We start from the raw sequence: 23,880 nt of genomic DNA on the forward strand, positions 1-23,880 counted from the left end.
CCGCAGATCTTAGAATATTTACTAACAATCCACGTGATTCATACAGTGACTTGGACTCAGCAGGCAGGTACGAAGTACAACATCCAGCGACGTCTTACAGTGCAAATAGTCATTTAACACAGTATTTCTGCCCAGGAGTATCCGCGGCAGCACCGTCATCGTCATGCTTCGGAACTCAGGTCCAGTGCCGAGCCCACCTCGCGTCAATTGATATCTCCTCCAACAACCAAACCTCGCGAAGGGTTCCGCCAAAAACCACAATGAGCTCCCTCGCGACCCAAGCGGCCGAAACCTTCCAGACGGCTCACCTAAGGCGAAACCCCGATCCTCACCATGACATAAACCCGTCCAAGCGCTCGCCCGCCTCCCTCGGCGTTGACTCCGACTCGGAGGACGACGACACGACCTACGCCATCCAGAAGCCCCAGACCAAGCCGTTCCCTCCCATCCCAGACCTCAGGTTCGAACAGAGCTATCTTCATAGCATATCCAAGGCCGAGACGTGGTGGGAGGTTCTCTTCATCACCGTCAAGGATCAGGTACGGTCCTATAGCTTGCGATTCTAGACCTATGTCGAGGCCAGGATAGACTTCTTTTTGCTAACAAAAAGATGTTCCTAGGTTGCTTTCCCCCTTCTCCAAGGATTCCTATGGAACCTTACACTCTGCGGGTGGCAAGCGTGGAACCGAAATGCTAGGGTACATGGCAACACTGTTGGAGCTAGGGTCAGGCGCTGGTGGTATGGTGTAAATAACTGGAGGATTCCTCCTGCGCCTAGGATAAACGGGCTGAAGACTATCTAGAATACCCGCCAGACCAAGACGCACCACTCCTACAGACTTCGGGCGTTCATATCGCGAGAAATACATGTAATCTACACAACATTGTTTGCTGATATCAACCCATGACAACAAACGAAGGGAAGAAAGCCTTGTCCTGCAGTCTTCAGGAAGACTCAGATCGCCCCAGTTCCACGTATCTTCCTTTACTTCAGCAACCTATACTGCAAATCCATGTATCAGACCACTGCTCGTTTTCATAACTCATTTGTGTGTACTGGGCTCGACCGCAGGCTCATCCACAAAACTTAAGTCCATTGGTTAAATCCTGCTTCCGAAGACTATGTCAAAGCCGAAAAAAAGAGCGGAACTAGAAGAGTCCGGGAAGAGCATGTAGCATGTTCTGAATAAGAAAATTGTCCTCATGTATCACCTCCCTCGAAATACACAAGTGATATCTATGAAGCCGGGTGCCATCTACACTTTTGATCCTAAACGCCGATACAAACAAACATGCCAACCAACCTGCCGTACATTCAACCGACCATGACATCAGATAAGAGAAAAGCTCCTCCAGCGTTTGTCGTTTATTTCATTAGTAGTTTTTGTTTTGCTTGTTGGGAGAGGCGGTCGTTGGCCACGGAACGTCCTCACAACTGGGCTCCGATATCGATGGGGCGGGGGGCATTCTGTGGCTTCTCCGGGCTTCCTCTAAGAGCCAGAGGAGTAGGCGCTAGTACCGGAGGGAGGGGGGTAGCGGTCTCAGAGTCTCCTTTAACAGCTAACTCAGGGACAGTGGGACGCGCTTGCTTCTCCGGCGCTTCGCTGGTTGAGGCAGCAGGTGCATCGTTCATGACAACCTCAGGTCCTCCTTGGGTTGACGTGGTTGCAGTTGGCTCGGCAGAAGGGGTGGGCAATCCTTTGGCAGTCACACCCTTGAGCTTGGAACCGTTGACCGAAACCTTGACAACGAGGCTCTTGGCATCTTCAACATCAAGGTCTTCGTCAAGGAGCTCTTCATCCTCATTGAACTCATCCTCGTCGTTCGACTCTTCAGGAATATGTTCCTCGTCACTTTCGTCATCTCCAAGATCGGGAGAGCTAGTCTCAGCTTCCTCTTCCGCATCACCGTTGCGCCGAGATGCTTGATCCGCCCAGCCATTGGCAGCGGCAGCGCGTCGAGGACGGCCGCTCACTCGTCCAAGGTCTTCCTGCCTCGAGTTCGTGTCGGACGTATCTCCAAGCACACTTCCTCCAGCACTGCCGGTCTCGGGATGCAAACGAGTAGGAGGCCGCACTTGACGGCCACTCTGCGTCGTAGCAGATCCGTTCTCGGCGGGAGTACTGTTTCTGGTATTCCGACTAGATCGCCGGACGTTGTAATCGCTGAACACCTCATCTTCGTCGTCCGAGTACGTATACTTGACGCGCTTGCCACGGGTACGACCCTCGTAAAGGGAGAATCCGGGTTCCGGTCGTCGGAATCGCTCCTTCGTTCGCTGTCGGTACTCGCGGCGGCGCCGTTTCTGCATACATGTTAGTGTCAGCTCCAAAACCAATACAAGGGGTAGGGGCCAATTCCAACTTACCTCCTCGCTCTCCAGAAGCCGGGGTATTGCCTGCTGGATACCCTGGCTAAGGCGCTTCGCCTTGGGGCCACCATCTTCATTCTCCAACTTATCAGCAAGAGCGGTGATCGACTCAATGCTGTCGGCGACGCTCCACCAAGTGCGCTTGAACCCAGCGGGATTGCTCTCGCGATACACGCGGAACGATGTGTAGTCGCGACCCTCGATTAGGTAGTAACGCCTCTTATCACTATCCGAACCCCAGGGCTGCACGGAAAGGGGTTGGTTCAAATCATCCTCGTGTCGGTTCTGCTTGTAGGACTTCGCAAGAATCGCTCGGATGGCCTCAGATGATCCCATAGCCCAAAGGATTAGGGTGCGTAGTAGGGTAAGCTGAATGAGAAACCGTGAAAGTTAGCCAATGCGACCAGATATAGATGCATATAAGGAAACATACGCGTTCGGTCGCAGTCATCGAGGCAAAAGTGCCGCCGCCCGAAAGAGGACTCTTGCCATCCCATTGACGAGGCCATTGGCTCTTATGAGAGCTAATTGCGTCCTCCAAAGCTCGGTTATAATGACCCGCCCTAGTAACGAAACATTGGTCAGTATAGAATAATGTAGGATGGTGTTGCTGTTGGAAGCGCACGAGGCTCGGGACGGGAAGCGTACTTGACATCCTGCTTGCGGTTGAGGAGAAGGCCGAGAACGGCGCAAAGGAAAGCTTCGGCGCGACTACCGGGTACAGCCTCCGTGAGATCGTACTCGAGCTCTTGGGGGCCAAAAGATGGGAGGGATCGAGCGAAGGCGTCGTCGAATCGGTTTCTAAACATCACAATGAACTTGGTGGTGGGTTAGCACAGTGTATAATGACGTCGGACGCGACGCCTCGCGTAGAGCGCACCAGGTCAACGCGATCGGGGGGAAAAATGGTGAACTCACAGCAATGTCCTGATTATCTGCAAATTGGGGTTCATGAGGAGGAGAGGGCTCTCTCTTTCGAGGAGGAGGTGGTGATGGCTCTTTTTCAGCTGCCATCTTGTCTTTAGAGACTTTGGTAAAGAACTTGAGGATGCCCTTCTTCTTAACCTCTGGCTCAGACTCCGAGTCGCTTGGAGGTGGCGGGGAGAGGGAAGAGAGAGAGGATAAATCAGAGAAATCATCGCTAGCCATCTTGACTGTCATTTATTTTTTGTTTGCTCCTTTGACTAGGCACAGTTTTTTATCGGGTTCTTGCTGGGAAGGAGCGGTCGGGTGGTGGTTGTGGAGGGCAAGAAGGTTGAGGGGGAAGGAAGCTGGGACAAATTTTGGCCCGCACCAGCACACTCTACAGACTAGACTACACTCAACATCACTTGAGCCGCAAACTACATAAGGAGTCTGATAGGTCCAGCCTTGCTTAAAGGTATCAATTAGTTTTCTGTCTGGTTGACTGCATTAGGGACTGCCTTCTTAAGGAGCACCATCAATCCCGGGACATCTGAGGAAGAGTCCCATTGTTATTGCTCTTGGCAAACCATCTCCATCTTCAAGCCCTTGCCACCATTGGAAAGATGTCGTCTTGCAACCTGGAGTGCATTGTTAAGTCTCTCATGGAAGATAACCGACCTAAGAGCCATCCGCGCCCGTGCTCAAATTCAAATGCAAAGTGGCAGCAGATCATGCTTACCGCCCAAAAGGCGGAAAAGGCGACCCTCCCACATCCCGACAAAACCCAAAGTAGCCCAAATTTCCCCATCAATGTCCCATCACCAAATACCACTGAAGCTATTCACGTTGTTGCAGGGTTGCCGCAACTTGCGCAATTCGAGTGGTGGCAGGCGGCCTGACCAACCCCCTCCCGCTTCTCCCCACTTGGTCAAGCGCATCTCGTCCATTCGTTTTCCAGAACGTTTGATCCGTCACCTATGATATCCAAATAAATCTCGGTGTCTCTCCCGGAGACCGCACCCCGGGAATGAGATTCGCCTTCTCATCAAATTCTGCGCGAGCCCAACTTGGGCGGCAATAAGGTCTGGCTCCCTCCAGAGCGCTTAAAGTCACATGACCATCTCGCTTGCCTGGTCGTATCATCCAGTGATCCATCTCTTTGATCCAATCCTTCATCCGGCCACAGGATATGCGTGTCCAGGATGTGCCTTCGAAGACACACGGAGCCGACATAATGCCGAGGAAGTAGGAGATGACCCTTAGCAAAGAGAAAATCCTGATCCACGCAAAATAGAGCGTCTCCGAAAAGCCCGTCAAGAAGAACGACAGGCAGCCTTTCCATTGTACTTCGTAACAAGCCCTGCTTTAGGGTATTTTCCAAGCATGCGTGGGTCGCGGAGACCTGTTCTGCCCGAGACAGGCACTGGCACAACGCCAACCCGGAAACTGTCCCGTCCAGGAGCCCTCCGATCATCCTCCCAAAGAGGCCCAAAATTTCGCATAGGTGGTAGTAAACGATTACCACACCGTAAAAATGGTCCCAGAGACAGCTGTGGAAATCATCAAATGCAGATGACTTTCCAAGATTTCCTAGCTTTTAGATAGATGGTGCAGTGAGTAATTTCTTCTTACCTGACACGTTAAGACCGCGCATATGCGACCGAGGCAGAAAAAAGAGTGCAATACAATCCTTCAACTGCATGTTCACTCGCAACAAAATACGAGGCCAAATCAACGATCCTGACGCAGATGCCTCCAAACCCGTAGACTCGGATTGGAAAGATGCATCCGTAACACGTAGAGATGTTCATGCGTAATAGACACAGCGATGCGACAAAAAAAATCAGTTGACACAACTTTCATGAAGCCCATGAGGGATCTCACGTTACGCGGTCATTTAGACGCGTCGTGTATGTATCGGGCCTTCTCATCGTCGATGAGCATCTAGGTGAATGGGCAATTGCTGTCGTTTCTCGACGTTGAGTGAGCCATGGTCCGAGCCCGAATCTTATGTCAGTGACAATGAGAGTCCAATCGAATTTCAAGTCTAACCAAATGCCCATGCGGGGCGAAACAATGGTGCAGAGGACATATTTTAGCCAATCATTCGCGGTCTTCACCGAGTACCTCTGTCGTGCACAAGTATCTGGCAACCAAGGCTGGAATTAAGGTGGGCAACGGCATATTCCAGTTCACGTGACAAGGGTTTCCACACACAAATTTTCTGCGTGCGCAACGCCCAGACCGGAACAGGGAAGCGTCAATACATCAGACTCAAACGCCAATTTTCTAAGCCCTCCCACCACCACCATCACAGGTGATAGGAAAGATATCTGCTCAGGAACTGCGACTGGTATGTACGCACACCCAAACCCTTCTTCCAATATAACCACTGCGTGTCTTCCCCTCTAGAAAGTTTTGCTAATTCGGCATTTCTTTCTTTTCCATTTTCCGCCATCCACAGAAGCAGTGTTCTGGATCCCTAATCGATTATTAGAACCCCATCTTCCAGGTCCGAACCGATAACGAGACGAGATGGGTAGAGTCATTCGCAACCAGCGAAAGGGTCGCGGCAGCATCTTCAGTAAGGATTTATCTTCCAATTCGCGCGGGGTGACGGGTTGAAGGAACCGGAAATAGAAGAAACGAAAGGAACCAGAAAATTTTAAATTTTCCTGCTCACACAAAGGCCTCCTCTAGCTGCCAACACCCGCCTCCGAAAGGGTGCCGCCAAGTTCCGATCTCTCGACTTCGCCGAGCGACATGGCTACGTCCGGGGCCTCGTAAAGGAGATCATCCACGACCCCGGTCGTGGTGCGCCTCTCGCCAAGGTTGTTTTCCGTGATCCCTACAGGTTCAAGCTCCACACCGAGACCTTCATTGCCAACGAGGGAATGTACACTGGTCAATTCATCTACGCCGGAAAGAACGCCGCTCTTACCGTCGGAAACGTCCTTCCTCTCGGCGGCATGCCCGAGGGTACCGTCGTCACGAACGTCGAGGAGAAGATTGGTGACAGGGGTAGGCTCGCGAGGACCTCCGGCAACTACATTACCATTATCGGCCACAACCCCGATGAGGGCAAGACCCGCATCAAGCTCCCCTCTGGTTCCAAGAAGGTCGTCCACAGCTCTTCCCGAGGAATGATTGGTATCGTTGCCGGTGGTGGTCGTACGGATAAGCCTTTGATGAGTACGTATCAACCTATCTGGAGGGTTTGGGAGGTGGAGATTGGTCGAAGAGAATTTTTATTTTCTTCTTTCTCTTAGAGATTGAAAGCTGGGGTTCTCGATCTTGCTAACGTTACTTCTCCCCTTCTTACAGAGGCTTCTCGTGCGAAGCATAAGTATGCCGTCAAGCGTAACAGCTGGCCCAAGACTCGTGGTGTTGCCATGAACCCTGTCGACCATCCTCACGGTGGTGTACGTTACTCCCCGAACAATTTTCGTTCTCCTCGTCTTCACTCGTCGATATATGCTGACGACGTCTACAGGGTAACCATCAACATATCGGTAAGGCTTCGACAATTTCGCGATACGCTTCCCAGGGACAGAAGGCCGGTCTTATTGCGGCCAGGAGGACGGGTCTGCTCCGCGGTACCCAGAAGACGAAGGATTAAGGCTGGTGTGCTTTTCCTGGTTCATAGGGACGGTGTTTTACAGGCTAGCATCTTTCAAAGGGTACTTTCCAAAAAAAGGGCAGATAGTTGGTAGCTCGGTTATGATGAAAGTACAAGGGCATTTCATGATTCCCAGCCACGCGCGGTGCTTAGACACGCAAAACCCCCAAAAAGTTTATGTTGTGACGGCTGGTATATTAGAATTATTGACGGACCTTTTTTCTTTGAAAGCAAAGCAATAGCCTTGGTGTTGTTTTGAATGCCATTTTTGTTATTGTCACTCGAGATGACCTGAGAAGAAGAGCAACACGAGTCTCCATGCCAATGCCTCGGGAATGTCGTAACGCCCAATGTCCAAATGCCAAGTCCAATTTGCTAGCCAAGCTCTTCTCCTGGTGCTTGAGCACTGGGACGTCCCTGAGGAGATAGAGTGCGACGACGAATCTAGTTGGTCCTTGGTCCCATCTCCCACCTGAGCCAAGCCCTGTCTACGAAGTACGAAGGAAGGCTCAAAATGCCTCGACCCAATGTGAGCAATGCATTGAGCCTTAGCCTGGGTTGAAAGAGGCCTTGATTCAGTCATCGATGAATGATCAATTGCATCCTGTCGAGTCCACACTCTCCATCAGACGTCAGAGCCCCAGAAATGGCATCTCCATGGAGCATGGAGCGGACCGCGCCGGCAGCAGGATTAATTGATCGGATATCAAGGTCCAAGTGATCAAATCGACCAAATCAGAACGGGGGGGTGGCTGTCCCCTGTACGCCTGTAGCAGGCCGATCATACGATCCAAGACAGCATTGAACCCAACTAACAACGCCCCCAAGCCAACGCTGGGAATCCATGCTCCTTCCAAATGTATAAACTATAAATCAATCGCCACCCAAACTCGACCACCCTCTCAGCTTCCAATGATGTCGGCCTCGTCATAATCCCCCCGAGATCCCAGCTTTCCCATTTCTGCCCTATGATGAGGCCGAAACCGTCAGCAACCACAAAATGTCGCACATACTCCGTAGACAACTCCTAGGTCGCACAGCAATCGGCGTTGCAAATGCCGCCGCTATTGCCAGCCAGCCAGTAAGAGTGCAAGCGAGCTCCAGCAGGTCCTTCACTACCAGTATTAGCCTCAGACTGCTTCGGACCCTGTCATCCCAAGCCCCACGCCTCAATGTCGGTACCTCCAGGGCGATCCTTTCTTCTCCCTGCCGGTCAGACTCGTCGCCCTTGGTCTTCTTGGCTTTGACCCCGCCATCTCGCACAACCACCACAACCCCGCCATCGACAACTTTCTTCAGCTTCACCAGATCTTATTCGGCTTCCGCTCCTCGTCGTACAGGTCAATTCTCTGCGAAAATGGCGCCCGCTAAGGAGTACGCTCTCTTGTGTCTCGAGAATCCTCTTCTCGGTATGTTTTTGAAGAAACTTTCCCAATGGAGCCTTTTTCCGATGACGGAGGGGTAAAGAAAAGAAAGAAAAAAAGAAAAAGAAAAGAAAAATTCGCGATGGAAAAAAAGTTGGAAGGAGGGGTAGTGCTGTAAAGCTAACCATTGAGGCCTTTTTCCATCCTCCCCTTTAAAAAGACATCCAAGCCTTCGGTGACGAAGCCCTCCTCAAGAAATACGACCTCAAGGCCAACGACGCCATCCTCGCCGAAGAGAAGCACCTCCCTCTCTACGAGGACCTCCTCAACAACTACGACGCCAAGCTCCTCGCTGGCGGCGCCGCCCAGAACTCCGCCCGTGGCGCCCAGTACATCCTGCCCCCAAACAGCGTCGTCTACCTCGGCTGCGTCGGCGACGACAAGTACGCCGCCATCCTCCGCGATGCCGTCCGTGCCGCAGGCCTGAGGGTCGAGTACCGTGTCGACCCTAAGGAGCCTACCGGTAGGTGCGGTGCTATCATCACCGGCCACAACAGGTCGCTTTGCACCGCTCTTGATGCCGCCAACAAGTACGACTTGGAGCACTTGAAGAAGCCTGAGATTTGGGCCCTTGTTGAGAACGCCGAGATCTTCTACGTCGGAGGCTTCCACTTCACCGGTATGTTTTTTGATCCCGCAGTTGGAACGCCAACCGGGTACTTGTAAGGCCTGTTATACTGAACGAAAAAATAGTCTGCCCCCCTGCCATCATGGAGCTCGGCAAGTTCGCCGCCGCCAACAACAAGGTCTTCGCCGTAAACCTCTCCGCCCCCTTCATCCCCCAATTCTTCAAGGATGTCGTCGACGCCAGCGCCCCCTACTGGGACTACATCATCGGCAACGAGACCGAGGTCGCCGCCTACGCCGAGGCCCACGGCCTCGCCTCCAAGGAACCCAAGGACGTCGCCATCCACCTCGCCAACCTCCCCAAGGAGAACACCCAGCGCAAGCGCGTTGCCATCGTCACCCAGGGCACCGAGCCCACCCTCATCGCCGTCCAGGGCGAGGATGCCGTCCGCGAGGTCCCCGTCCACAAGATCGAGAAGGACCAGATCACTGATACCAATGGTGCCGGTGATGCTTTTGCGGGCGGTTTCCTTGCTGGTCTTGTTGAAGGCAAGGAGCTTGAGACTGCTGTTGATATGGGCCAGTGGCTTGCTCGCTTGAGCATCCAGGAGCTTGGTCCTTCGTAAGTTAAACCCTTCTTATCCTCACCATTCTCCAAGCGTATTCTAACCTTCCTTCCAGGTTCCCCACGCCCAAGCAGACCTACTCTCCCAAATAAATAACGTCATGAAAATCAACCACCAAATAAATACCCTGTTCCGTATATGAAGAATTCGCCCTCCCAATGTACCGTCATCAACTAGACCATCATTGGAGGCGTCCATGGGCCCGGCGTTGGAAAACGATTCGGCAACTTGAGGTTTTCTTTTTATATTTTGTTTCTTCTTCTCGTCTTGTCTTTTATTGCATGGACCATTTTCTTTCTTCCTCTTTTTTTTCTTATTACTTCACGCCTTTGGAAAGAGGGACATGTTTGCGTTGCGAGGAAAGGTAGAACTACGAATAGAACGAAATAAAAGTTTCAACAACAGTACATATTCGCCTAGTAAAAGCCTTATACAAGGCAGGCTGTTCTATTGAGGTTTAATATCGCAAACTGACTTCGGTTAATTCCTATCTTGAAATAGGGAATGACGCCCTCTTCAGCGACGAGGAATGCATCAAGACGAAGAGAAGACAAAAAACGGGGGTCGGAAACTAGTTCTTAAAAAGAGGGAAACAAACTGACTGCAGAAATGGCAATAAATGCCAGACCTGCTAAGCAAATGCTGCCGTCCAGCAGCGTTCCAATCTCCAGCGTTTATGAAAAGCCAATAATGGTCAAATTCTGTGCAGAAACAACAAAGGAGAAGGAAGAGGACAAACTAAGCCTTCCATCTTCTCCCGGAGTACATCGGCAGCATAGCCATTACGAGGATGAACAGAACGGAAAGGATATGCCCTTAGAGACATATAGAGAAGAGAATAGACTTGGGTAACGGATGACTCCCGTTAAGTGCCGGTTTCCGCACCAACCAACAGAAGAGAAACCTCTCCCCTTTGAATAGTCGCTCGCTCTCCTCTCTCAAGGCTTCCCTCGCGACTAAAATTGGCAAAAAGCACATCAATATTAGAAGCTGCCAGATAACCTCAATGGCCCCTCTCTTGACGGTACTTCTGGGCTCTGCGCAACGCTTCACCGAAGCAGGAAACCACATCCCGGATTCAGGTCCGATTCCAGGTGACCAGTTCCATACAGCCTGTGTCTCCTGCCCTGAGACTCTGCGAGTGCCGAGTTGAACATTAGAGTATGACTCTAATCGGCTGGCTTGTTCTGAAGTACCTTCCAGTTAACCTAACCGTTCAGGTTTTGACAGCAGCAGCCCGTCGTTGCTAAGCGGAGGAATGAGTCACTCTCGCATAGGAAGGGCCAAATGTCAGACGAAGAAGAAGAAGAAAACCATCGCTGAAAATCGGAAGTTGATTCACGGCCCATTTATGCCGCGTGGAATACGGTTCACAGTCTTCTTTCTCAGGTCGAGGAGGCGTGAGGCGTCATGCCTACCACCGTCTCCCTGGTTCCGAGGACCTCGAGCGGCTCCATTTCCCCGGCTGGATCGGGGTCTAGAACCGCCTTGGGGATCTAGGTTTTGCATAGCGGCCATCTGCTGCTGGACTTGCTGAGACAGGGGCGCACGGTTCACATGCGATCCACGGCGTAGCTGTTGCTGAGGCTGTTGCGGTTGCTGCACTTGATTCTGGTTGTGGAGCATGTATGAGCCAGGCTGCTCTGTTGTCGCTAAGTCCGGGAGTGGGCTAGTCACCCCGAGGGCAGCGACCATGTCAATGGAAGCTCCCGAAGGATACGACGGACTAGCCTGTGGCAATAAGTAGTCAGACGCCTGCCCAGGGTGGAGGGTCCTGTGCTCCTGAGCTCGTGGGGATACGGCAGGCCCAAAGGATGGGCTCTCCTTACCCGTACCTTGGGAGGCAGAGCGGAGCATACGCAAGAGCATCTCCCGTTGGTGGTCATTGTCGGTACCTACGGCGCTTGACGCGCGTCGAGACGCAGGTGCGGATTCTGTTGGAAGGCTTTCAAACACTTCTCTGGTTAGACCTGTCCATGCGCCGGTCGGCTTAGGTTCGTAGAACCAGTCCCATGAAAGAGGAGAATACGTGCCACCCCGCATAGCGGCAGCAGTAGAGCCTACAGGCGACCTTGGGCTCAGGGCAGGGCCCTGCCCGTCCTGCATTCCACTAAATGATGTAACGTCGTGGTGGATAACCCCGGTAGGCTGCTGGGGGGAGTGATATGTCTCCACAGTTGGGACAGCAGCATGCGTCACCTCAAGATGAAGGCTCGAAGGTTGAACGGGGGGCTGGCTCTGACTTTCTGGAGCGGGTTGGTTCCAAGACTCAGCTGCAGCCTGATACCCGTAAACTAGAGACCATTGTCCGTCGCTTGTCGTTTGGATACCCAAAGGTAGCGCCGGGCTTTCCGCAAAATGCTGGACGGCCCCGACGAAGTCACCAAGACGGCATACAAATTCATCGAGAGGCTTGACGCCCTGGGCGCCAAACTCGAGAATTGTGGGCTTTCGCCTGCTTTCGGTGCCGTAATGAAACAGACGCGTGTAGACAGGTGAAGTAAGGTCCCCAATAGACAAGCAGCAGACTGCCTCCTCATCCTCCTTCATTAGGTAAGGCGCAGTTGGAGGAAACGGGAGGTCGTTCTGTTTGGAGAACTCTTGAATATCGGAGATCGAATAGGTTAATAAGTCAGTAGCCATCTGTGCAAAGTCTTTCCAGGCAGACTGAACTATAAACTGGATAGCTTCGGGGGCCTGTGCAAGGTCCTCGGCATGTGATGACAGCCAGCAGCAGTACAACCTCAGGACGCGGAGAACAGTGTCCGCACCAGGGGAAATGCCGTACAACTGGCTGATCCGAGAAGTCGACGTTTCCATCTCCCCAGGCATTACGCCCTGGGCTTTCTGGAGGTAGCTTCGCATGATTCGGCAAATGGTTTGGAGAAACTGCATATTGAAAGACAGGGTGTATGCTAATGCGAGATTTTGTCCTAGCTGACTGTGAGATGTCGTGGAGGGCAAGCGAGAACTAGCTTCAAAACTTACCCTGGTGTTTCTGAGCATAATAGTACGCGGTCATGTTGACCATGGCCATCCTGACAACGGAGTCAGAGGAGTGGGCCGACTGTAGAAATTGTTCAAGCCTAGCGAGAACGGTTTGCTCCAGCTCATCGCGTCCTGAAAAAGAGGCGTTGGTCATGTACTGGGCAAGAAGCTGCACCACTCTTCCTTCCAGAATCTGTTGCGGGGACTGGGAACCGGAAATAGTCGACTTGCCAGCCTGGATGGTTTTGAGTTTGGCTTCCAGGTTCTTCTCCGCGTTGGGATGGGGTGTCTTCCGGGCTAGAGACATGAAGAAATAGTAGACTATTTCTAGGTGCTTGTCTGTTTCAAGATAAGTGACGCCAATCTGATGAAGAGCGAATCCCCGATCTGGGATGACATCGTGGGCCAGGCTGTAGTACGTGATAGCGGCCTCGTTATCCCGACTATTTGGCTTCAGCTGGGCGCGGTAGCGCGATAGGTCACCGAGATAAGTCAGGGTTTCTTGAACGGAGAGCAGGATCATGGATTGGACTTCGGGTGTTATCGACGAGATGGAATCCTGTCCGGGACCGCGCTCTACCTTGACCGCAGACGCAATTTGATGCAGAGGCTCGATGTTGTATCTCATGGAAAGGCGCTGAATGTAGCCTTTGTAGAAGAGCTGCGACGTGGTGATGAACTTATTGTACCGGCTCTCTACAGCACGGATCTTCACCCTCATATCCGAGGGGAGACGCTTGCTGACATTGCGATAGACATTGTTGATGAGGATGTGGCTTGTCCAGAGAGCCTTCTCAACTTGGTTCTGCTGCGCGAACTCGAGATCTTTAAATAGAACCCCAACGCAAGCAAGACGGTACCTGTGAACGGGTTACTACGGACGGTCAAACACACAAGGACTACGTCCAAGGGGCAGACAGGCCGCTCGTGCCCGCTGCGCGCATTCACTCACTGGCTCATTGCATCCTCCAAAGACTTCCATTTGGCGTCGCTAATCTCACCGGGTGGACCGCGCTTGAGATTATTGGCTTCCTTCTGGATGATCTTAAAAATCTTCTGAGCATGCCTGTCGTTAGGGGAAAGAAGGAAACCAAAGAAAAAGAGAGAGTTAGTAAGCAGTGTCTTCGGGGACGTTAGAGCTTGCAAGAGTTCAGACGTACTTCCAGACTCCAGCAAGATCCGCCGGTCCGCCAGCGGCTACTTCGGAAGCCATGGCGAACAATAAAAGGCGAAGAAGGGACTTGAAGGAAAACCGCGGTTGGGACTTGATGATTGGGCCTCCGGGCGGGAGGCCGGAGAATTAGAAAGAAAAGAAAAATGAGAGGAAAAGAGGGATTTCACGGTGAGTGCTGTGTTTGAGCCTGACAGACTGCTGCACACCCTGGCCTCATACTGTAAAATGTGAATAAGAAGGACCTTCCTGAGAGCAAGCTCCAACAAGCTTGAGAGAAAAAAGACGAATGGAATGGATCCTGGAGCTACACAGGATACGAGCCCGACTCCTCTATGAGCTCAACTCGGCCTGGCGATAGTGGCGCATTGCAACAAGATCGCATTGGAGAAAGCAGGGATCTAGCGACGACACAAGCACAGCACGCAACGGAGCTGTGGTCGCGAGGTCGTCCGAATAAACTTGGCGCTTCGGAATAGCTGATGCGAACCGCGAATACAGAGGCAGCACCGGGGTGCAGCGATGCTGAGGCGCTCGGTTTGGGATTCGAGAGCTGGTCGTGGGGATATGAGCAACGTGCTGGTGACATGAGTGAACAATGATGAAAGCTCTCGACGACGTGTGCCGCAAGTTTGAACCTTCCAAAAGGCCTCGACCGAGTTTCCGGCGTAAAATCGGCTAAAATTAGAATGGGTTAGAGTTGGAAACAGCATCCAATTGCCGCTAGCAGAATCAGACCAGGCCAGAAGAGCACAGGTCATTTGTTACTTTATCAGGCCCGCATGTCCAGTCCAGGCTGGTCTGGCTCAGGCCCAAATGCACAAATCAGCGGGGAATACAGCACTAAGGCACTCTTCCTCCAGTGGGCTTCCTTTGTCCACTGCACTAAAAGGCTGAACCTGCATCACTCAATGGGTCAATCAGTCAATGAAACATTCGAACTCATGATTGATTGCATTGATCGTGCTTAATTCTCACAAGTCACTGATTCTTTGTCTAACCTAACCCCACAGCCAGGCATATGGATTATGGATTGACTCATTTGCTCCGTTGAGCCTGTGGAATAATTGCCTGTCTTCTTTCTTTCTGCTGCCTGCAGGCTGCAGCCACCCTTTGGCTCCATTCTGATTGTCCCTCATCATTGATACCCAACCCAACAGCATGGAGAAGGCCTTCCGCATCCCCGACTGCCAGATATTAGATCGATCATAACACACACTCAAACAAACTCAGCATCTTAGATCAGTTGATGTTGTGAATCAGGGCAACCATCCAACACAGCACAGCAACTAAGCCCCTCACCAATCCTCGCAGACAGTCACTCAGAGGCGAAGCCGAAGTCTTATTCACCGCCACCGTCCGGAAACAAAGAATACGTATTGTCCACTCCAGCAAGTAAATATTTTCCATATCATCCGCCCCTAGTTTCAAACAATCCAGGGGTAAGACAAAGAGAAAAAAGAAAACCCTTGGTATTATTCAAAAAGGCATGAAGCGCTTACGAGAGCCCGAAGACGGCACAGGCGTGGATGCCCAAGATCCGGAAGTGGAGCAGGGCTCTTCCCCGGCGGCGAAGCTCGTGGACCTCGACAGTGCTGTATTGGACGATGAGTCGACAGTCACCATGAAGTGCTCCATGCCCCCTCACAAAGACGTCCTGTCGTTCAGGACCTATGAGGAGTACGAGACGCACTATAACAAGGCACACTTGAATAGATGCCTGGAATGTGACAAAAACATGCCTTCGGAGCATCTCCTGAATGTACATATCGAGGAATGTCACGACGCCTTTGTCGCTGTAAAACGGGACCGGGGCGAACATACGGTAAGTCAACATTCACAAACATGAGTCTATTCTTTTCCGTTTTCTCATTCTAATCTGCCGTCATGTAAAACACGGTTCCTAATACCTCTCTGTAGTATTCATGCTTCGTCGAAGGCTGTGAGAGAAAATGCAGGACCCCTCAGAAGCGGAGGCTCCATCTTATTGACAAGCACATGTACCCAAAGAACTTCTTCTTCGCCCTAACTAGAGAAGGCATCGACGGGAGAAGATCCCTCCTCTTAGAAGGTGGCCATCGTCGACGGAGATCCTCGGCCAACTTTCAGCCAAAGGATACTCGGCGAAGAGCGAGTCTTCAAGACGGTGGGGAGGCCAGCAGGGATAAAGAAGAGCCCCTTTCCAATGACAACAAGCAGCCGGCGAAGAAGTCCTCAAGCGAGGAAAACAAGTCGTCCCCGAAGGACCCCGACGATGAGATGGAGGATCTTACTGGCGCGATGTCTGCCTTACAGTTCGTGCCAACAAATATTCGGTTCGGGCGAGGGGGTGGTCGCGCAGGCTTCTCGAAGAGATAGCATAGCGATAACAATAAAAAGAAAAGAAAAAAAAAGTTGGGTATCTTTCTATCCCGGGCATGTCAGTCTCGACTCTCGACTGTGACCCACAGGAGAAACCATGTCAACCTCTCAAAAAGTATATAACATCCAAAGTCCGTGAATCCTTTCCTCGAATTATGATATTCGCCGAAAATGCCACCAAACGCCGGTTATGAGTCGTGTCAAAAAAGAAACAGACGCGGACAAGAACATCTCCCTTTTTTTTCAATACATCGCTTAATCGCTTGACGCGCATCCTCGACAACCACAGCTAACGCATTGTATTTCCTGGTCGTCCTTCAACTGAGCCCGTGGGACTCGGCATATGCAGGTTGAGTTGAAGTTTGTTTCCTTCGTTTGTACACACCGCAGGCAACAGAGCTAAGAACCACGCGTGAAGTTAGCAAACACCCCCACAAATCGAAACAAACAACCCCGGCGAAGAGGACAGAACATACCTTCTCGTAACCCTGCTTCTTCCACTTCGCGATGAGCATCGCGTCCGCGTAGCCGTTCTTCAGGAGCCAGTCGTACAGTTGCTTGCTGATAGCCTCCTTCTCGTAGTAAAGATCATACACATAGCGACTCCTCTGATGAGAAATTTGGAATATCTCCCACTGCGCCTGGTGTTTGGGTCCTGGTGGAGGAGGTTTGTTCTGGGCATCCTTCATCTTGTTCGCAAAGATAAGAAGGTCATCTTCGATGTCGTCAAAGCCTTCGGGGGGCGCCTTGCGCTTTGCTCTGGTTCGGATCGGAGGCATCTTCGAGGAGAATCTCGCGAAGTTGATTCAAGCTAAGAGTTGAGTTGCCCGGCTGTAAGTGTTGAAGCAACCAAAAGGCTGTCGTGATGATCGTGAAGAGAGAAGTATTGGTGGGGCAACAAAGTTGACCTGAGGTCCGAAGGTATTATGCCTGTGACGTTGGTTGCCTATTTGAGGTTGACGTCGCGTTTGATCCACCCTTTTAGTAATCCGACGTCTGGGTTGGCTCCACCTTTCTACCGGAATCACGTGACTAATAGCCTGGAAGCCATGATCCAACTTCAATCCAGTGCAAAGTCGCATCGTGCATCCATCAGACATTGCGTCAAGCCGACAAACACAAGCATTGCCTGCCCAACATGGCGATTACACCCACCCAATTCGCGGTCATGACGCGGAAGTGTGAGTTCCAGGGCTTTCCAGCTGTGTTTTTGTGAAGCTAACGGGGGTGGATAGCCGCCAATTGGTCCGACGCCAAACGACGAGTGCTTTCTGCGTATCGAAGCTGGATTCGAGCGGTACGTTTTGAGGAATTCGAGAATATACGACCGGAATCGAGCGTCTTCGGCTATATTTGGTTTCCAATCCTGACCGGGGCATACGGTGTCATGACTAACGTGTCTGTTCTGTGCAAAAGGCTCCCGAGATCCGAACCATGTACAATGTCCCTCTTCCTGTATCCGCTCTCCGAACCCGGGTGCGTCAGGAGTTTGAGAGGCACAGGTTTGTCAACAAGCTCGCCGTTGTCGACGTCCTCATTATGAAGAACAATGCCGAATACCAGGTACGAAGCTAGCCCTGTCGACGTCTCGCACACGATTACAATTAGGGGTATGGAGGGGTTTCGAGAGAGGAGCTCCGCTGACGGTATCGGACCACAGGAAATGATGAACTTCTGGAAGCAAACCACACACGTCATGTCGTACTTCAAGGAGGAGAACTTCCGCGGTGACAACAGGTTGCCGTCGAGCTTCATCGAGGGATTTTTGGAGGTACGGCACTTGTTGCAAAACAATCTCCTCTCAAACGGGAAAACTAACTCGATTTTCTTTTTAGGGTCGTAACTAAAGCTGGAGTGTCCCAACGTGTACATATGCTATTAGACAACCAGCAATAAAATTCATCCTAGAACGCCCCGTTTTTTCTCAAATGCCCTTTGTACACCTAAGTGCCCCTTAACCTATAGCTCTGCAAACTTTATAAACTGCCGAATGAAGTCATCATCGTTCTACGACGATTTGAACTCGTCCAGTTTCTCGGTAAACTCAGCGGAGACGACATCGCAGATATCAGCGAGGTCCCTAAGCCCCTTTTGCAGGGCGTCTACCGCGGTTCCTTCTGCAGGGGAGTTAGTTTCTAGTGGGAGAGAGGGGTAGGGGCGTTAGGGGGTGAGCAAGGAGAGACGATATACAGACCATACGTCTGGATCCTGACATTCATCTTGGATTCCGAGGGGTGAGGGATAGTGTACGCGCAGAACTCGACATCAGGGCTTAAAGATGAGGGTCAGCATCGCGGTGGTCAAGATACTCCGAATTTAGCAAACGGGGTAGAACACACTTCTTCATAATGACCCATCGCAAAGCGTTGCCAAGGGTGTGTCCCTCGTCCAAGATCTCAAAAGAGGCAGCGTTATCCACAGAGCCAGGGAGCTAGGCGTGACGTGTCAGTCAAAAAGTATCGATGTAGATAGGTTCTAAGTGTGTCGTACAATCCTGATTCGGGTAGGAAGCTCCTCTTCCTCCTCCTCAGTCTCCTCATTCATCTCCTGGTCGTCTACCTGGGCGCTGGGAGGGACATCCGCCATCGTAGCATCCTCACGGTCGTGAGTGTTCGCCTGCGAACTCGGCATGGTGGGGGAGATAGTGATGAGAATATATTTCAAATTTAAGTTACTGAATTGCGTGGTTGAGCCTCGTCGTGGGAAAAGGTTTGATTGAAATGAATAAAGGAGTATTGAAATTTGGTGAGTCGTTCGGTTATTTTATTTTCAGTTTGAAGGCGCCTCAATATGTTTGGGAGAACTCGAAAATCAAGTTCAGTCTTATTCATTGATGTCAGTGAAGCCTACTTCGAAAAAAAAGTGAGAATTTTCATTTAGCTTGACACGCTACGCAGGTGTCATCAGCTGCAAATTCTTGCCCACTGCCCAAGCCAAAATACCCGCAACCTCCATCTCCGTCGAGCATCAAGATCAATCAAGCTGGCTCCTAAGATATCAGACCCGTGTCTATACAATATCTAACAACATTTTATCCTCTTCCTTTTTTTTTTTTTTTTTTTTTTCTCTCTCTCTATGGAGGCAATAAAATATCATGAAATACTACCTGAGAAACCATCTCCAGAACCAGTCGGATCTGACCACATGCAACCACAATTACCGACCGACCTCTGAGGCACTGCATGGGGACCGAGAATGTCCCAATTAAACGCTGTTTCCACCCGAATGTCGTCCAAATTAGAAAAATCAATAGAAGCGCATTGGGCGGTAACCTGCAGAACAAGAGAAGATGGTGTGGAAAGATGGCGCCAGAGAAAGCACTGAGGAGGGTGGGATTCGCCAGTCGGATGAGAGCTCAGTCGCGGGACATGTGGTAGCATTTTCTAACCTTTTCCTTCTGCCTCGGAGGATTCTTTGTTTGAGAGGGCCCGGAAAGATATTTGGCCGAATGGCGAGATCCAAAATACGGGAAGGATAGAATGTGTTTTGATTGATTTCATTCTCGGAGAGGAAGCGGATGCCTGATATTGTAACAACAAGTGTCGCCGAATCCGAACGATTCCTTGACCTGGCTAAGTTTTTTCAATGTGAGAGCTACAGTTGCATGCAAATCATGGACGTTCGAAGATCAGAGGGGCAACAAGAAACAAGCCATAGCTCCGACAGATCAGGACGGGATAGCCTGATCGTAGGGGCTGCACCCTTGACAAAAAGCTTGGTCAAAGCGGTCGTATCGAGGCAACGACATCTTCGAGTCCTTTTTTTTTCTTTTTCTTTTCTTTTCTTTCTCTGGGGCCCAGAAGATATCAGGATGTTCGATTGTGTTGTTGATTGCACATGAGTCTGGCAATGGTGCTCCTTTGCAGGTGGATTGAGTCTTGGCCGCCCACCATGTTTCATGTCAACCTCGCTCCTAGTCGTTATGATTGGGCCAGTTCAAGGGTCTCAAACACTCTCGATCGATGCCTTGCGCCTCCCTTTTTCTCGCCGTGTCCTGTTTTGTGCTAGCGTTTCGCAGGGTTTCCCCATGAGGCTTTGACTCGCTTTTGCTTTTTTTTGGCTGGAAATCCAGGGACGAGATTTTCTTGTCGCGATGGCTGTGACTTGCGTCTTGACGTCCTCCAATGTAACAGCAAAGAACATTACCTTGTTCGAATGTAACGCCGTATCCCAAGGACAGAGAGAAAATATTACTCACCGCTAGGACTGTAAACAGAGTTCGGCGGCGGTAGGCTGGGGCTCAAAGTAATTCCACATGTGACAAAGGCAGAAGTTCCAATATTGAAAGTAAGGATGGGGGAAGCTTGGATCACCCCAGATTTGACCTTCAGCTCCCCTGTTCTCGGGGTCCAAGACTTGCTCATGGTCGGCCCATCGTCTATCGTCTTGAAAAATATATCAATTGATTGATATTTGCTCCCCTACGCACGTGTCCTTGTAAAATGTGAGTACCTTTCCCAACTACACAAGACGTAGTCTGCCTCGAAGTCGTCCCGGTGTTTGAGACTCTGAGGACCCGTCCAACTTGCCAGGGTAGGCAGGTCTCAGAATAGTTCGAGCGACGCCGCGGGTTGAGGAGCCTTAATAATCCGGTGCCTAGAGAAAGATCGCCCCGAGGATACCACTGCCGGGTCTTCTTGTGTAACTGGCCATTCTTGCTAGGACCCTTCTGCGCCACGCTTCAGCCATCTTAGAGTGCAGCGTCATGAGATGAAAGATAATGCGATGGGCCAAGATGCATAAGAGATCAATGGATGCAAATCTCCTTTCTCCTTTTCTTAAGTGGGTTACATTACGGGAATCGGGTCACCGTGGCCTCCAATCACTCTCTAGCTGTTTGGAACTCGCGCCGTTGAAAGACATCAGGGTCTCCGCAGCAAGTTTTCAGCCTCCTTTCAAAGTGGCTCTCTCTTTTCCGCTATATTCGTGCATCAACGGTTGGCTTGTTCGAGATTATGCAGGGACAGACTAGTGAAGCTTCCTTCGCAACTTGCCGTTCTAGCGCACTCACCACGAAGGAGTCCATGACTCGATAGATGACGCTATTTGTCACACCAAGAGTTCGAGGCTCCGATGTTGGAAAACTATCATCACCTTCTCTCTTGCGCCTTGGTCCGATAGCAAACCCACTATTGGTGCGACATCCCTCTTTCCTGCTGGTTGGGGTTAGACAGGCGGCAAACTAGGCCTTCTTACCAATAGGCCGGCGCGGTAGCCTACGTCCTCATCGTGAATGTTCTACGTTAGTACCGAGGTACACTGCAATACCTTCGTAGTTTATGAACAGCTGCAAAATCGAAAGGGATACGAGTTTTTGGGACGGTAAAAAGGAGGTGTGCTGTTGGCAAGTCGTGCGTCTCTCAAAATCTATTGGCTATCTTGAGATCTCCACGACTTCATACAAAGTACTTGGAATACTTCGTTGGAAGTAAAGAGCGGGCAGAGCATGGGCCAATTGGCGTGAACGGAAGGCAGAGGAAAATGACAGGGGGGGCGTGGGAGAAGGAAAAGGAACACGACTGGGCTTTTCCAAGGCTGGGTTGGTTTCAGGTTGACCAAAGAAAGGGCTGCCACCTGAGCGGCGTCCGGTCAAGGACTCAGTGTGCCATGTACACCGCTTGTACTCCAGTCTTCTCAGTTTCAATTGATCGAATCAAATCCTTTGTGCCATCTCAAAAGCTAGGAATACGACGATGACGATCGATACTAGTTCAATCCCTTACATCTCGACTATCGAATGTTTGCACTACCAGTGTAATTGAGACGGATGAGAGGGTAATTGTAGCGGAGTAGGTTCGGTCCGGAGCCAATTACACTCCTTCAGACATGAAAAAGAATAGCAGCATGAAATAAACGACTGGTTCTATGAGGTATTCTGAAGTATATTGCTCTCTTCATCAACCGGTATATTGCATCTCTGGATTTCCAACCGCAAGGTTGCAGGTACAGAGCCATTTGCCAGATGTTGATTATATTGGCACCTCCTCCGTTTATTCTTAGAAGCGAGATGGGACAACGCAGCGTCGAGATGGTCACAGCGCACGGCATGAGAGGAGGATTGAATCACCCGGACCTCGCGATTGTTACCAAGGACGATTAGTCCCATGTCCGTCCCATGTCTCCTCTCGTTGAATATATTGAATCTCGTATAACTTTTCTTCTTTATTCTTGCTACTTGTGGAAGTGGAAATTTGGCAATTCAGGTGAGGCAGCAATATATCATGACATCTACCGTGGGTTCTAATTTCGGGACACATCACCAGAGGCATGGATATAGCAGACAATTCTTCCAATGAAACAGGTCGTATAAATCCATAGAATTTCAGACGTTCGCGACGCGGGAAAACTCGAGTTCCAGCGTCTGATTGTGGATGGTGTTCAACATTTTCGGAACGTGAGTATTGTCCGAGGATCGACCTAGGTGTTTGCTCAAACATTCTAGCCCGTCAAGAGTTTGGATCCTGATCTTTACGAGCCCGTTGCTGAGATCTTCCGTCTCAACCTGGGTTGCCGGTTTTGAGAGTTTGTGGGGTGAATCGGAGGCTGTTGCTCTTCGGACCACCCAGGGGCTTCGATGGTTACGGGCTTGCAGCACCATATTTCCTAGGCTCATTGATCGCCCAAAACACTTCCGCTCCCGAGCATCAACTTGGGGTGAAGATTGCGGTCTGTAGCAATAAGATACTATTAAGTTGTCGCCTCGCCAGTGATCCCTCTCCAATGGTTCTGAAGCCATGGCAAAACAATGAAGGGGTAAAATGACAAGGGGGCTTGGATCACTGTTTGCCTGTTAAGGTTGACGGGTTTCCGGCACCATGACACTCACGCTAGCTGGCAGCCTCCAGGCCCCTGGGTTAGTGTAGCATAGCGTGCCTTTTGGTCTGTTGGAAACCGACGAGGTTGAAACGAACCAACAAAGCGGAGAACCATGGTGCATCCCCACCTCTGAGCGACGTGTTCCCAAGCAGTGTCGGGGTCAGGTGTATCCAGGAAAGGGCTGGAATCGATGCTAGTATTATCATACCGCCCTTTTAATATCCGTATGAGGCGAGAGACCACGAGGCCCAACCAGCATTGTGGAAATCATTAGGCGAGTTGCTAGGCTTTATTGGCCGTGTCCATTTCGGAGGGGTTAGGGTTTTGATGATCTTTACTCTGGGGCTACCGTCTCGTCTGCAAAGCCAGGATGTCATCGTAACTTGTCGCGTGGTCTGTCTTGTTACTTGTAAATACTGACTGTGCATTTCTATACATGTAACGGCGCCGTGCACGGTTATATTTTCGTCTTTTAAGTTGTCTTGAGCAAGGCTGGCTAAACGAGAGTTGAGGGTTGAAGAACCGGGAATGGCCCGCCTAAGGAGTACTTCATAGATCAGGAAGCGGGATTTGCAACAGGGCATTGACTGTGTTCATTCGGAACGTACCCGTAGCAGCTAAATCCTACGTAGAACACACCCCTAGCTACTTGTAACATCTAAAACACGCCATGGATGATAATTTAAGGGTCACTTACTTGGAGACTGACACGTAAATTGAAAGACCAGCGCTGGAAGAGAGCGATGCTCAAACTGATACTAGAGACGAGATGCTAGCAGTCACATACATACGAGGTAAATGCCCTACATGTCTCATAATGCCCGAGACCGACCTGCTACAATACGCGACCGGTCCTGATCAAGACATCTGGGACGCAAATCTAGTGACGTGACAGGATTGATTGATCCATGGCAGGTGAAGTATTTGCTGGGCAGTGCTGGGTGCTCGTAGTCCAATCGTCCCGAGTGCTCCGTTGGAAAACTGATATGGGCAAGTGGAATCACTGGAAAAAAGCTCATCCTCTCTGAAGC

At 50.9% G+C, this 23,880-nt stretch overlaps 9 protein-coding genes across 9 annotated transcripts; 5 read left to right on the plus strand and 4 right to left on the minus strand.

Annotated features, from left to right (window-relative positions):
* Window positions 1-260: 260 nt before the first annotated feature.
* On the plus strand, window positions 261-803 carry SAPIO_CDS7680 (uncharacterized protein; the record flags this gene model as incomplete). Its single annotated transcript, XM_016789493.1, has 2 exons — window positions 261-539; window positions 621-803. 2 exons carry the CDS (start codon window positions 261-263, stop codon window positions 801-803), a joined length of 462 nt encoding a protein of 153 aa, XP_016641320.1.
* Window positions 804-1,429: 626 nt separating this feature from the next.
* On the minus strand, window positions 1,430-3,520 carry SAPIO_CDS7681 (Uncharacterized protein; the record flags this gene model as incomplete). Its single annotated transcript, XM_016789494.1, has 5 exons — window positions 1,430-2,305; window positions 2,369-2,740; window positions 2,805-2,934; window positions 3,020-3,189; window positions 3,290-3,520. The coding sequence occupies 5 exons, from the start codon at window positions 3,518-3,520 to the stop codon at window positions 1,430-1,432; spliced, it is 1,779 nt and encodes a 592-aa protein (XP_016641321.1).
* Window positions 3,521-5,812: 2,292 nt separating this feature from the next.
* On the plus strand, window positions 5,813-6,896 carry SAPIO_CDS7682 (uncharacterized protein; the record flags this gene model as incomplete). Its single annotated transcript, XM_016789495.1, has 4 exons — window positions 5,813-5,861; window positions 5,978-6,469; window positions 6,602-6,699; window positions 6,771-6,896. The coding sequence occupies 4 exons, from the start codon at window positions 5,813-5,815 to the stop codon at window positions 6,894-6,896; spliced, it is 765 nt and encodes a 254-aa protein (XP_016641322.1).
* A 1,000-nt stretch (window positions 6,897-7,896) lies between these two features.
* Window positions 7,897-9,605, plus strand: SAPIO_CDS7683 (uncharacterized protein; the record flags this gene model as incomplete). The annotated part of the gene is made up of 4 exons (XM_016789496.1): window positions 7,897-8,305; window positions 8,481-8,939; window positions 9,014-9,509; window positions 9,569-9,605. 4 exons carry the CDS (start codon window positions 7,897-7,899, stop codon window positions 9,603-9,605), a joined length of 1,401 nt encoding a protein of 466 aa, XP_016641323.1.
* A 1,246-nt stretch (window positions 9,606-10,851) lies between these two features.
* On the minus strand, window positions 10,852-13,714 carry SAPIO_CDS7684 (uncharacterized protein; the record flags this gene model as incomplete). Its single annotated transcript, XM_016789497.1, has 4 exons — window positions 10,852-12,428; window positions 12,502-13,361; window positions 13,454-13,567; window positions 13,662-13,714. The coding sequence occupies 4 exons, from the start codon at window positions 13,712-13,714 to the stop codon at window positions 10,852-10,854; spliced, it is 2,604 nt and encodes an 867-aa protein (XP_016641324.1).
* A 1,447-nt stretch (window positions 13,715-15,161) lies between these two features.
* Window positions 15,162-16,030, plus strand: SAPIO_CDS7685 (Uncharacterized protein; the record flags this gene model as incomplete). Its single annotated transcript, XM_016789498.1, has 2 exons — window positions 15,162-15,497; window positions 15,593-16,030. 2 exons carry the CDS (start codon window positions 15,162-15,164, stop codon window positions 16,028-16,030), a joined length of 774 nt encoding a protein of 257 aa, XP_016641325.1.
* A 320-nt stretch (window positions 16,031-16,350) lies between these two features.
* SAPIO_CDS7686 (uncharacterized protein) lies at window positions 16,351-16,812 on the minus strand (the record flags this gene model as incomplete). The annotated part of the gene is made up of 3 exons (XM_016789499.1): window positions 16,351-16,354; window positions 16,419-16,432; window positions 16,510-16,812. The coding sequence occupies 3 exons, from the start codon at window positions 16,810-16,812 to the stop codon at window positions 16,351-16,353; spliced, it is 321 nt and encodes a 106-aa protein (XP_016641326.1).
* A 359-nt stretch (window positions 16,813-17,171) lies between these two features.
* SAPIO_CDS7687 (uncharacterized protein) lies at window positions 17,172-17,880 on the plus strand (the record flags this gene model as incomplete). Its single annotated transcript, XM_016789500.1, has 5 exons — window positions 17,172-17,214; window positions 17,269-17,330; window positions 17,450-17,596; window positions 17,694-17,804; window positions 17,869-17,880. 5 exons carry the CDS (start codon window positions 17,172-17,174, stop codon window positions 17,878-17,880), a joined length of 375 nt encoding a protein of 124 aa, XP_016641327.1.
* A 160-nt stretch (window positions 17,881-18,040) lies between these two features.
* Window positions 18,041-18,664, minus strand: SAPIO_CDS7688 (uncharacterized protein; the record flags this gene model as incomplete). The annotated part of the gene is made up of 4 exons (XM_016789501.1): window positions 18,041-18,150; window positions 18,228-18,304; window positions 18,373-18,464; window positions 18,524-18,664. 4 exons carry the CDS (start codon window positions 18,662-18,664, stop codon window positions 18,041-18,043), a joined length of 420 nt encoding a protein of 139 aa, XP_016641328.1.
* Window positions 18,665-23,880: the final 5,216 nt, after the last annotated feature.

This window comes from Scedosporium apiospermum (genome assembly GCF_000732125.1).
Source record: "Scedosporium apiospermum strain IHEM 14462 chromosome Unknown SEQ_SAPIO_0110, whole genome shotgun sequence".
In the NCBI taxonomy this organism is placed as follows: domain Eukaryota; kingdom Fungi; phylum Ascomycota; class Sordariomycetes; order Microascales; family Microascaceae; genus Scedosporium; species Scedosporium apiospermum.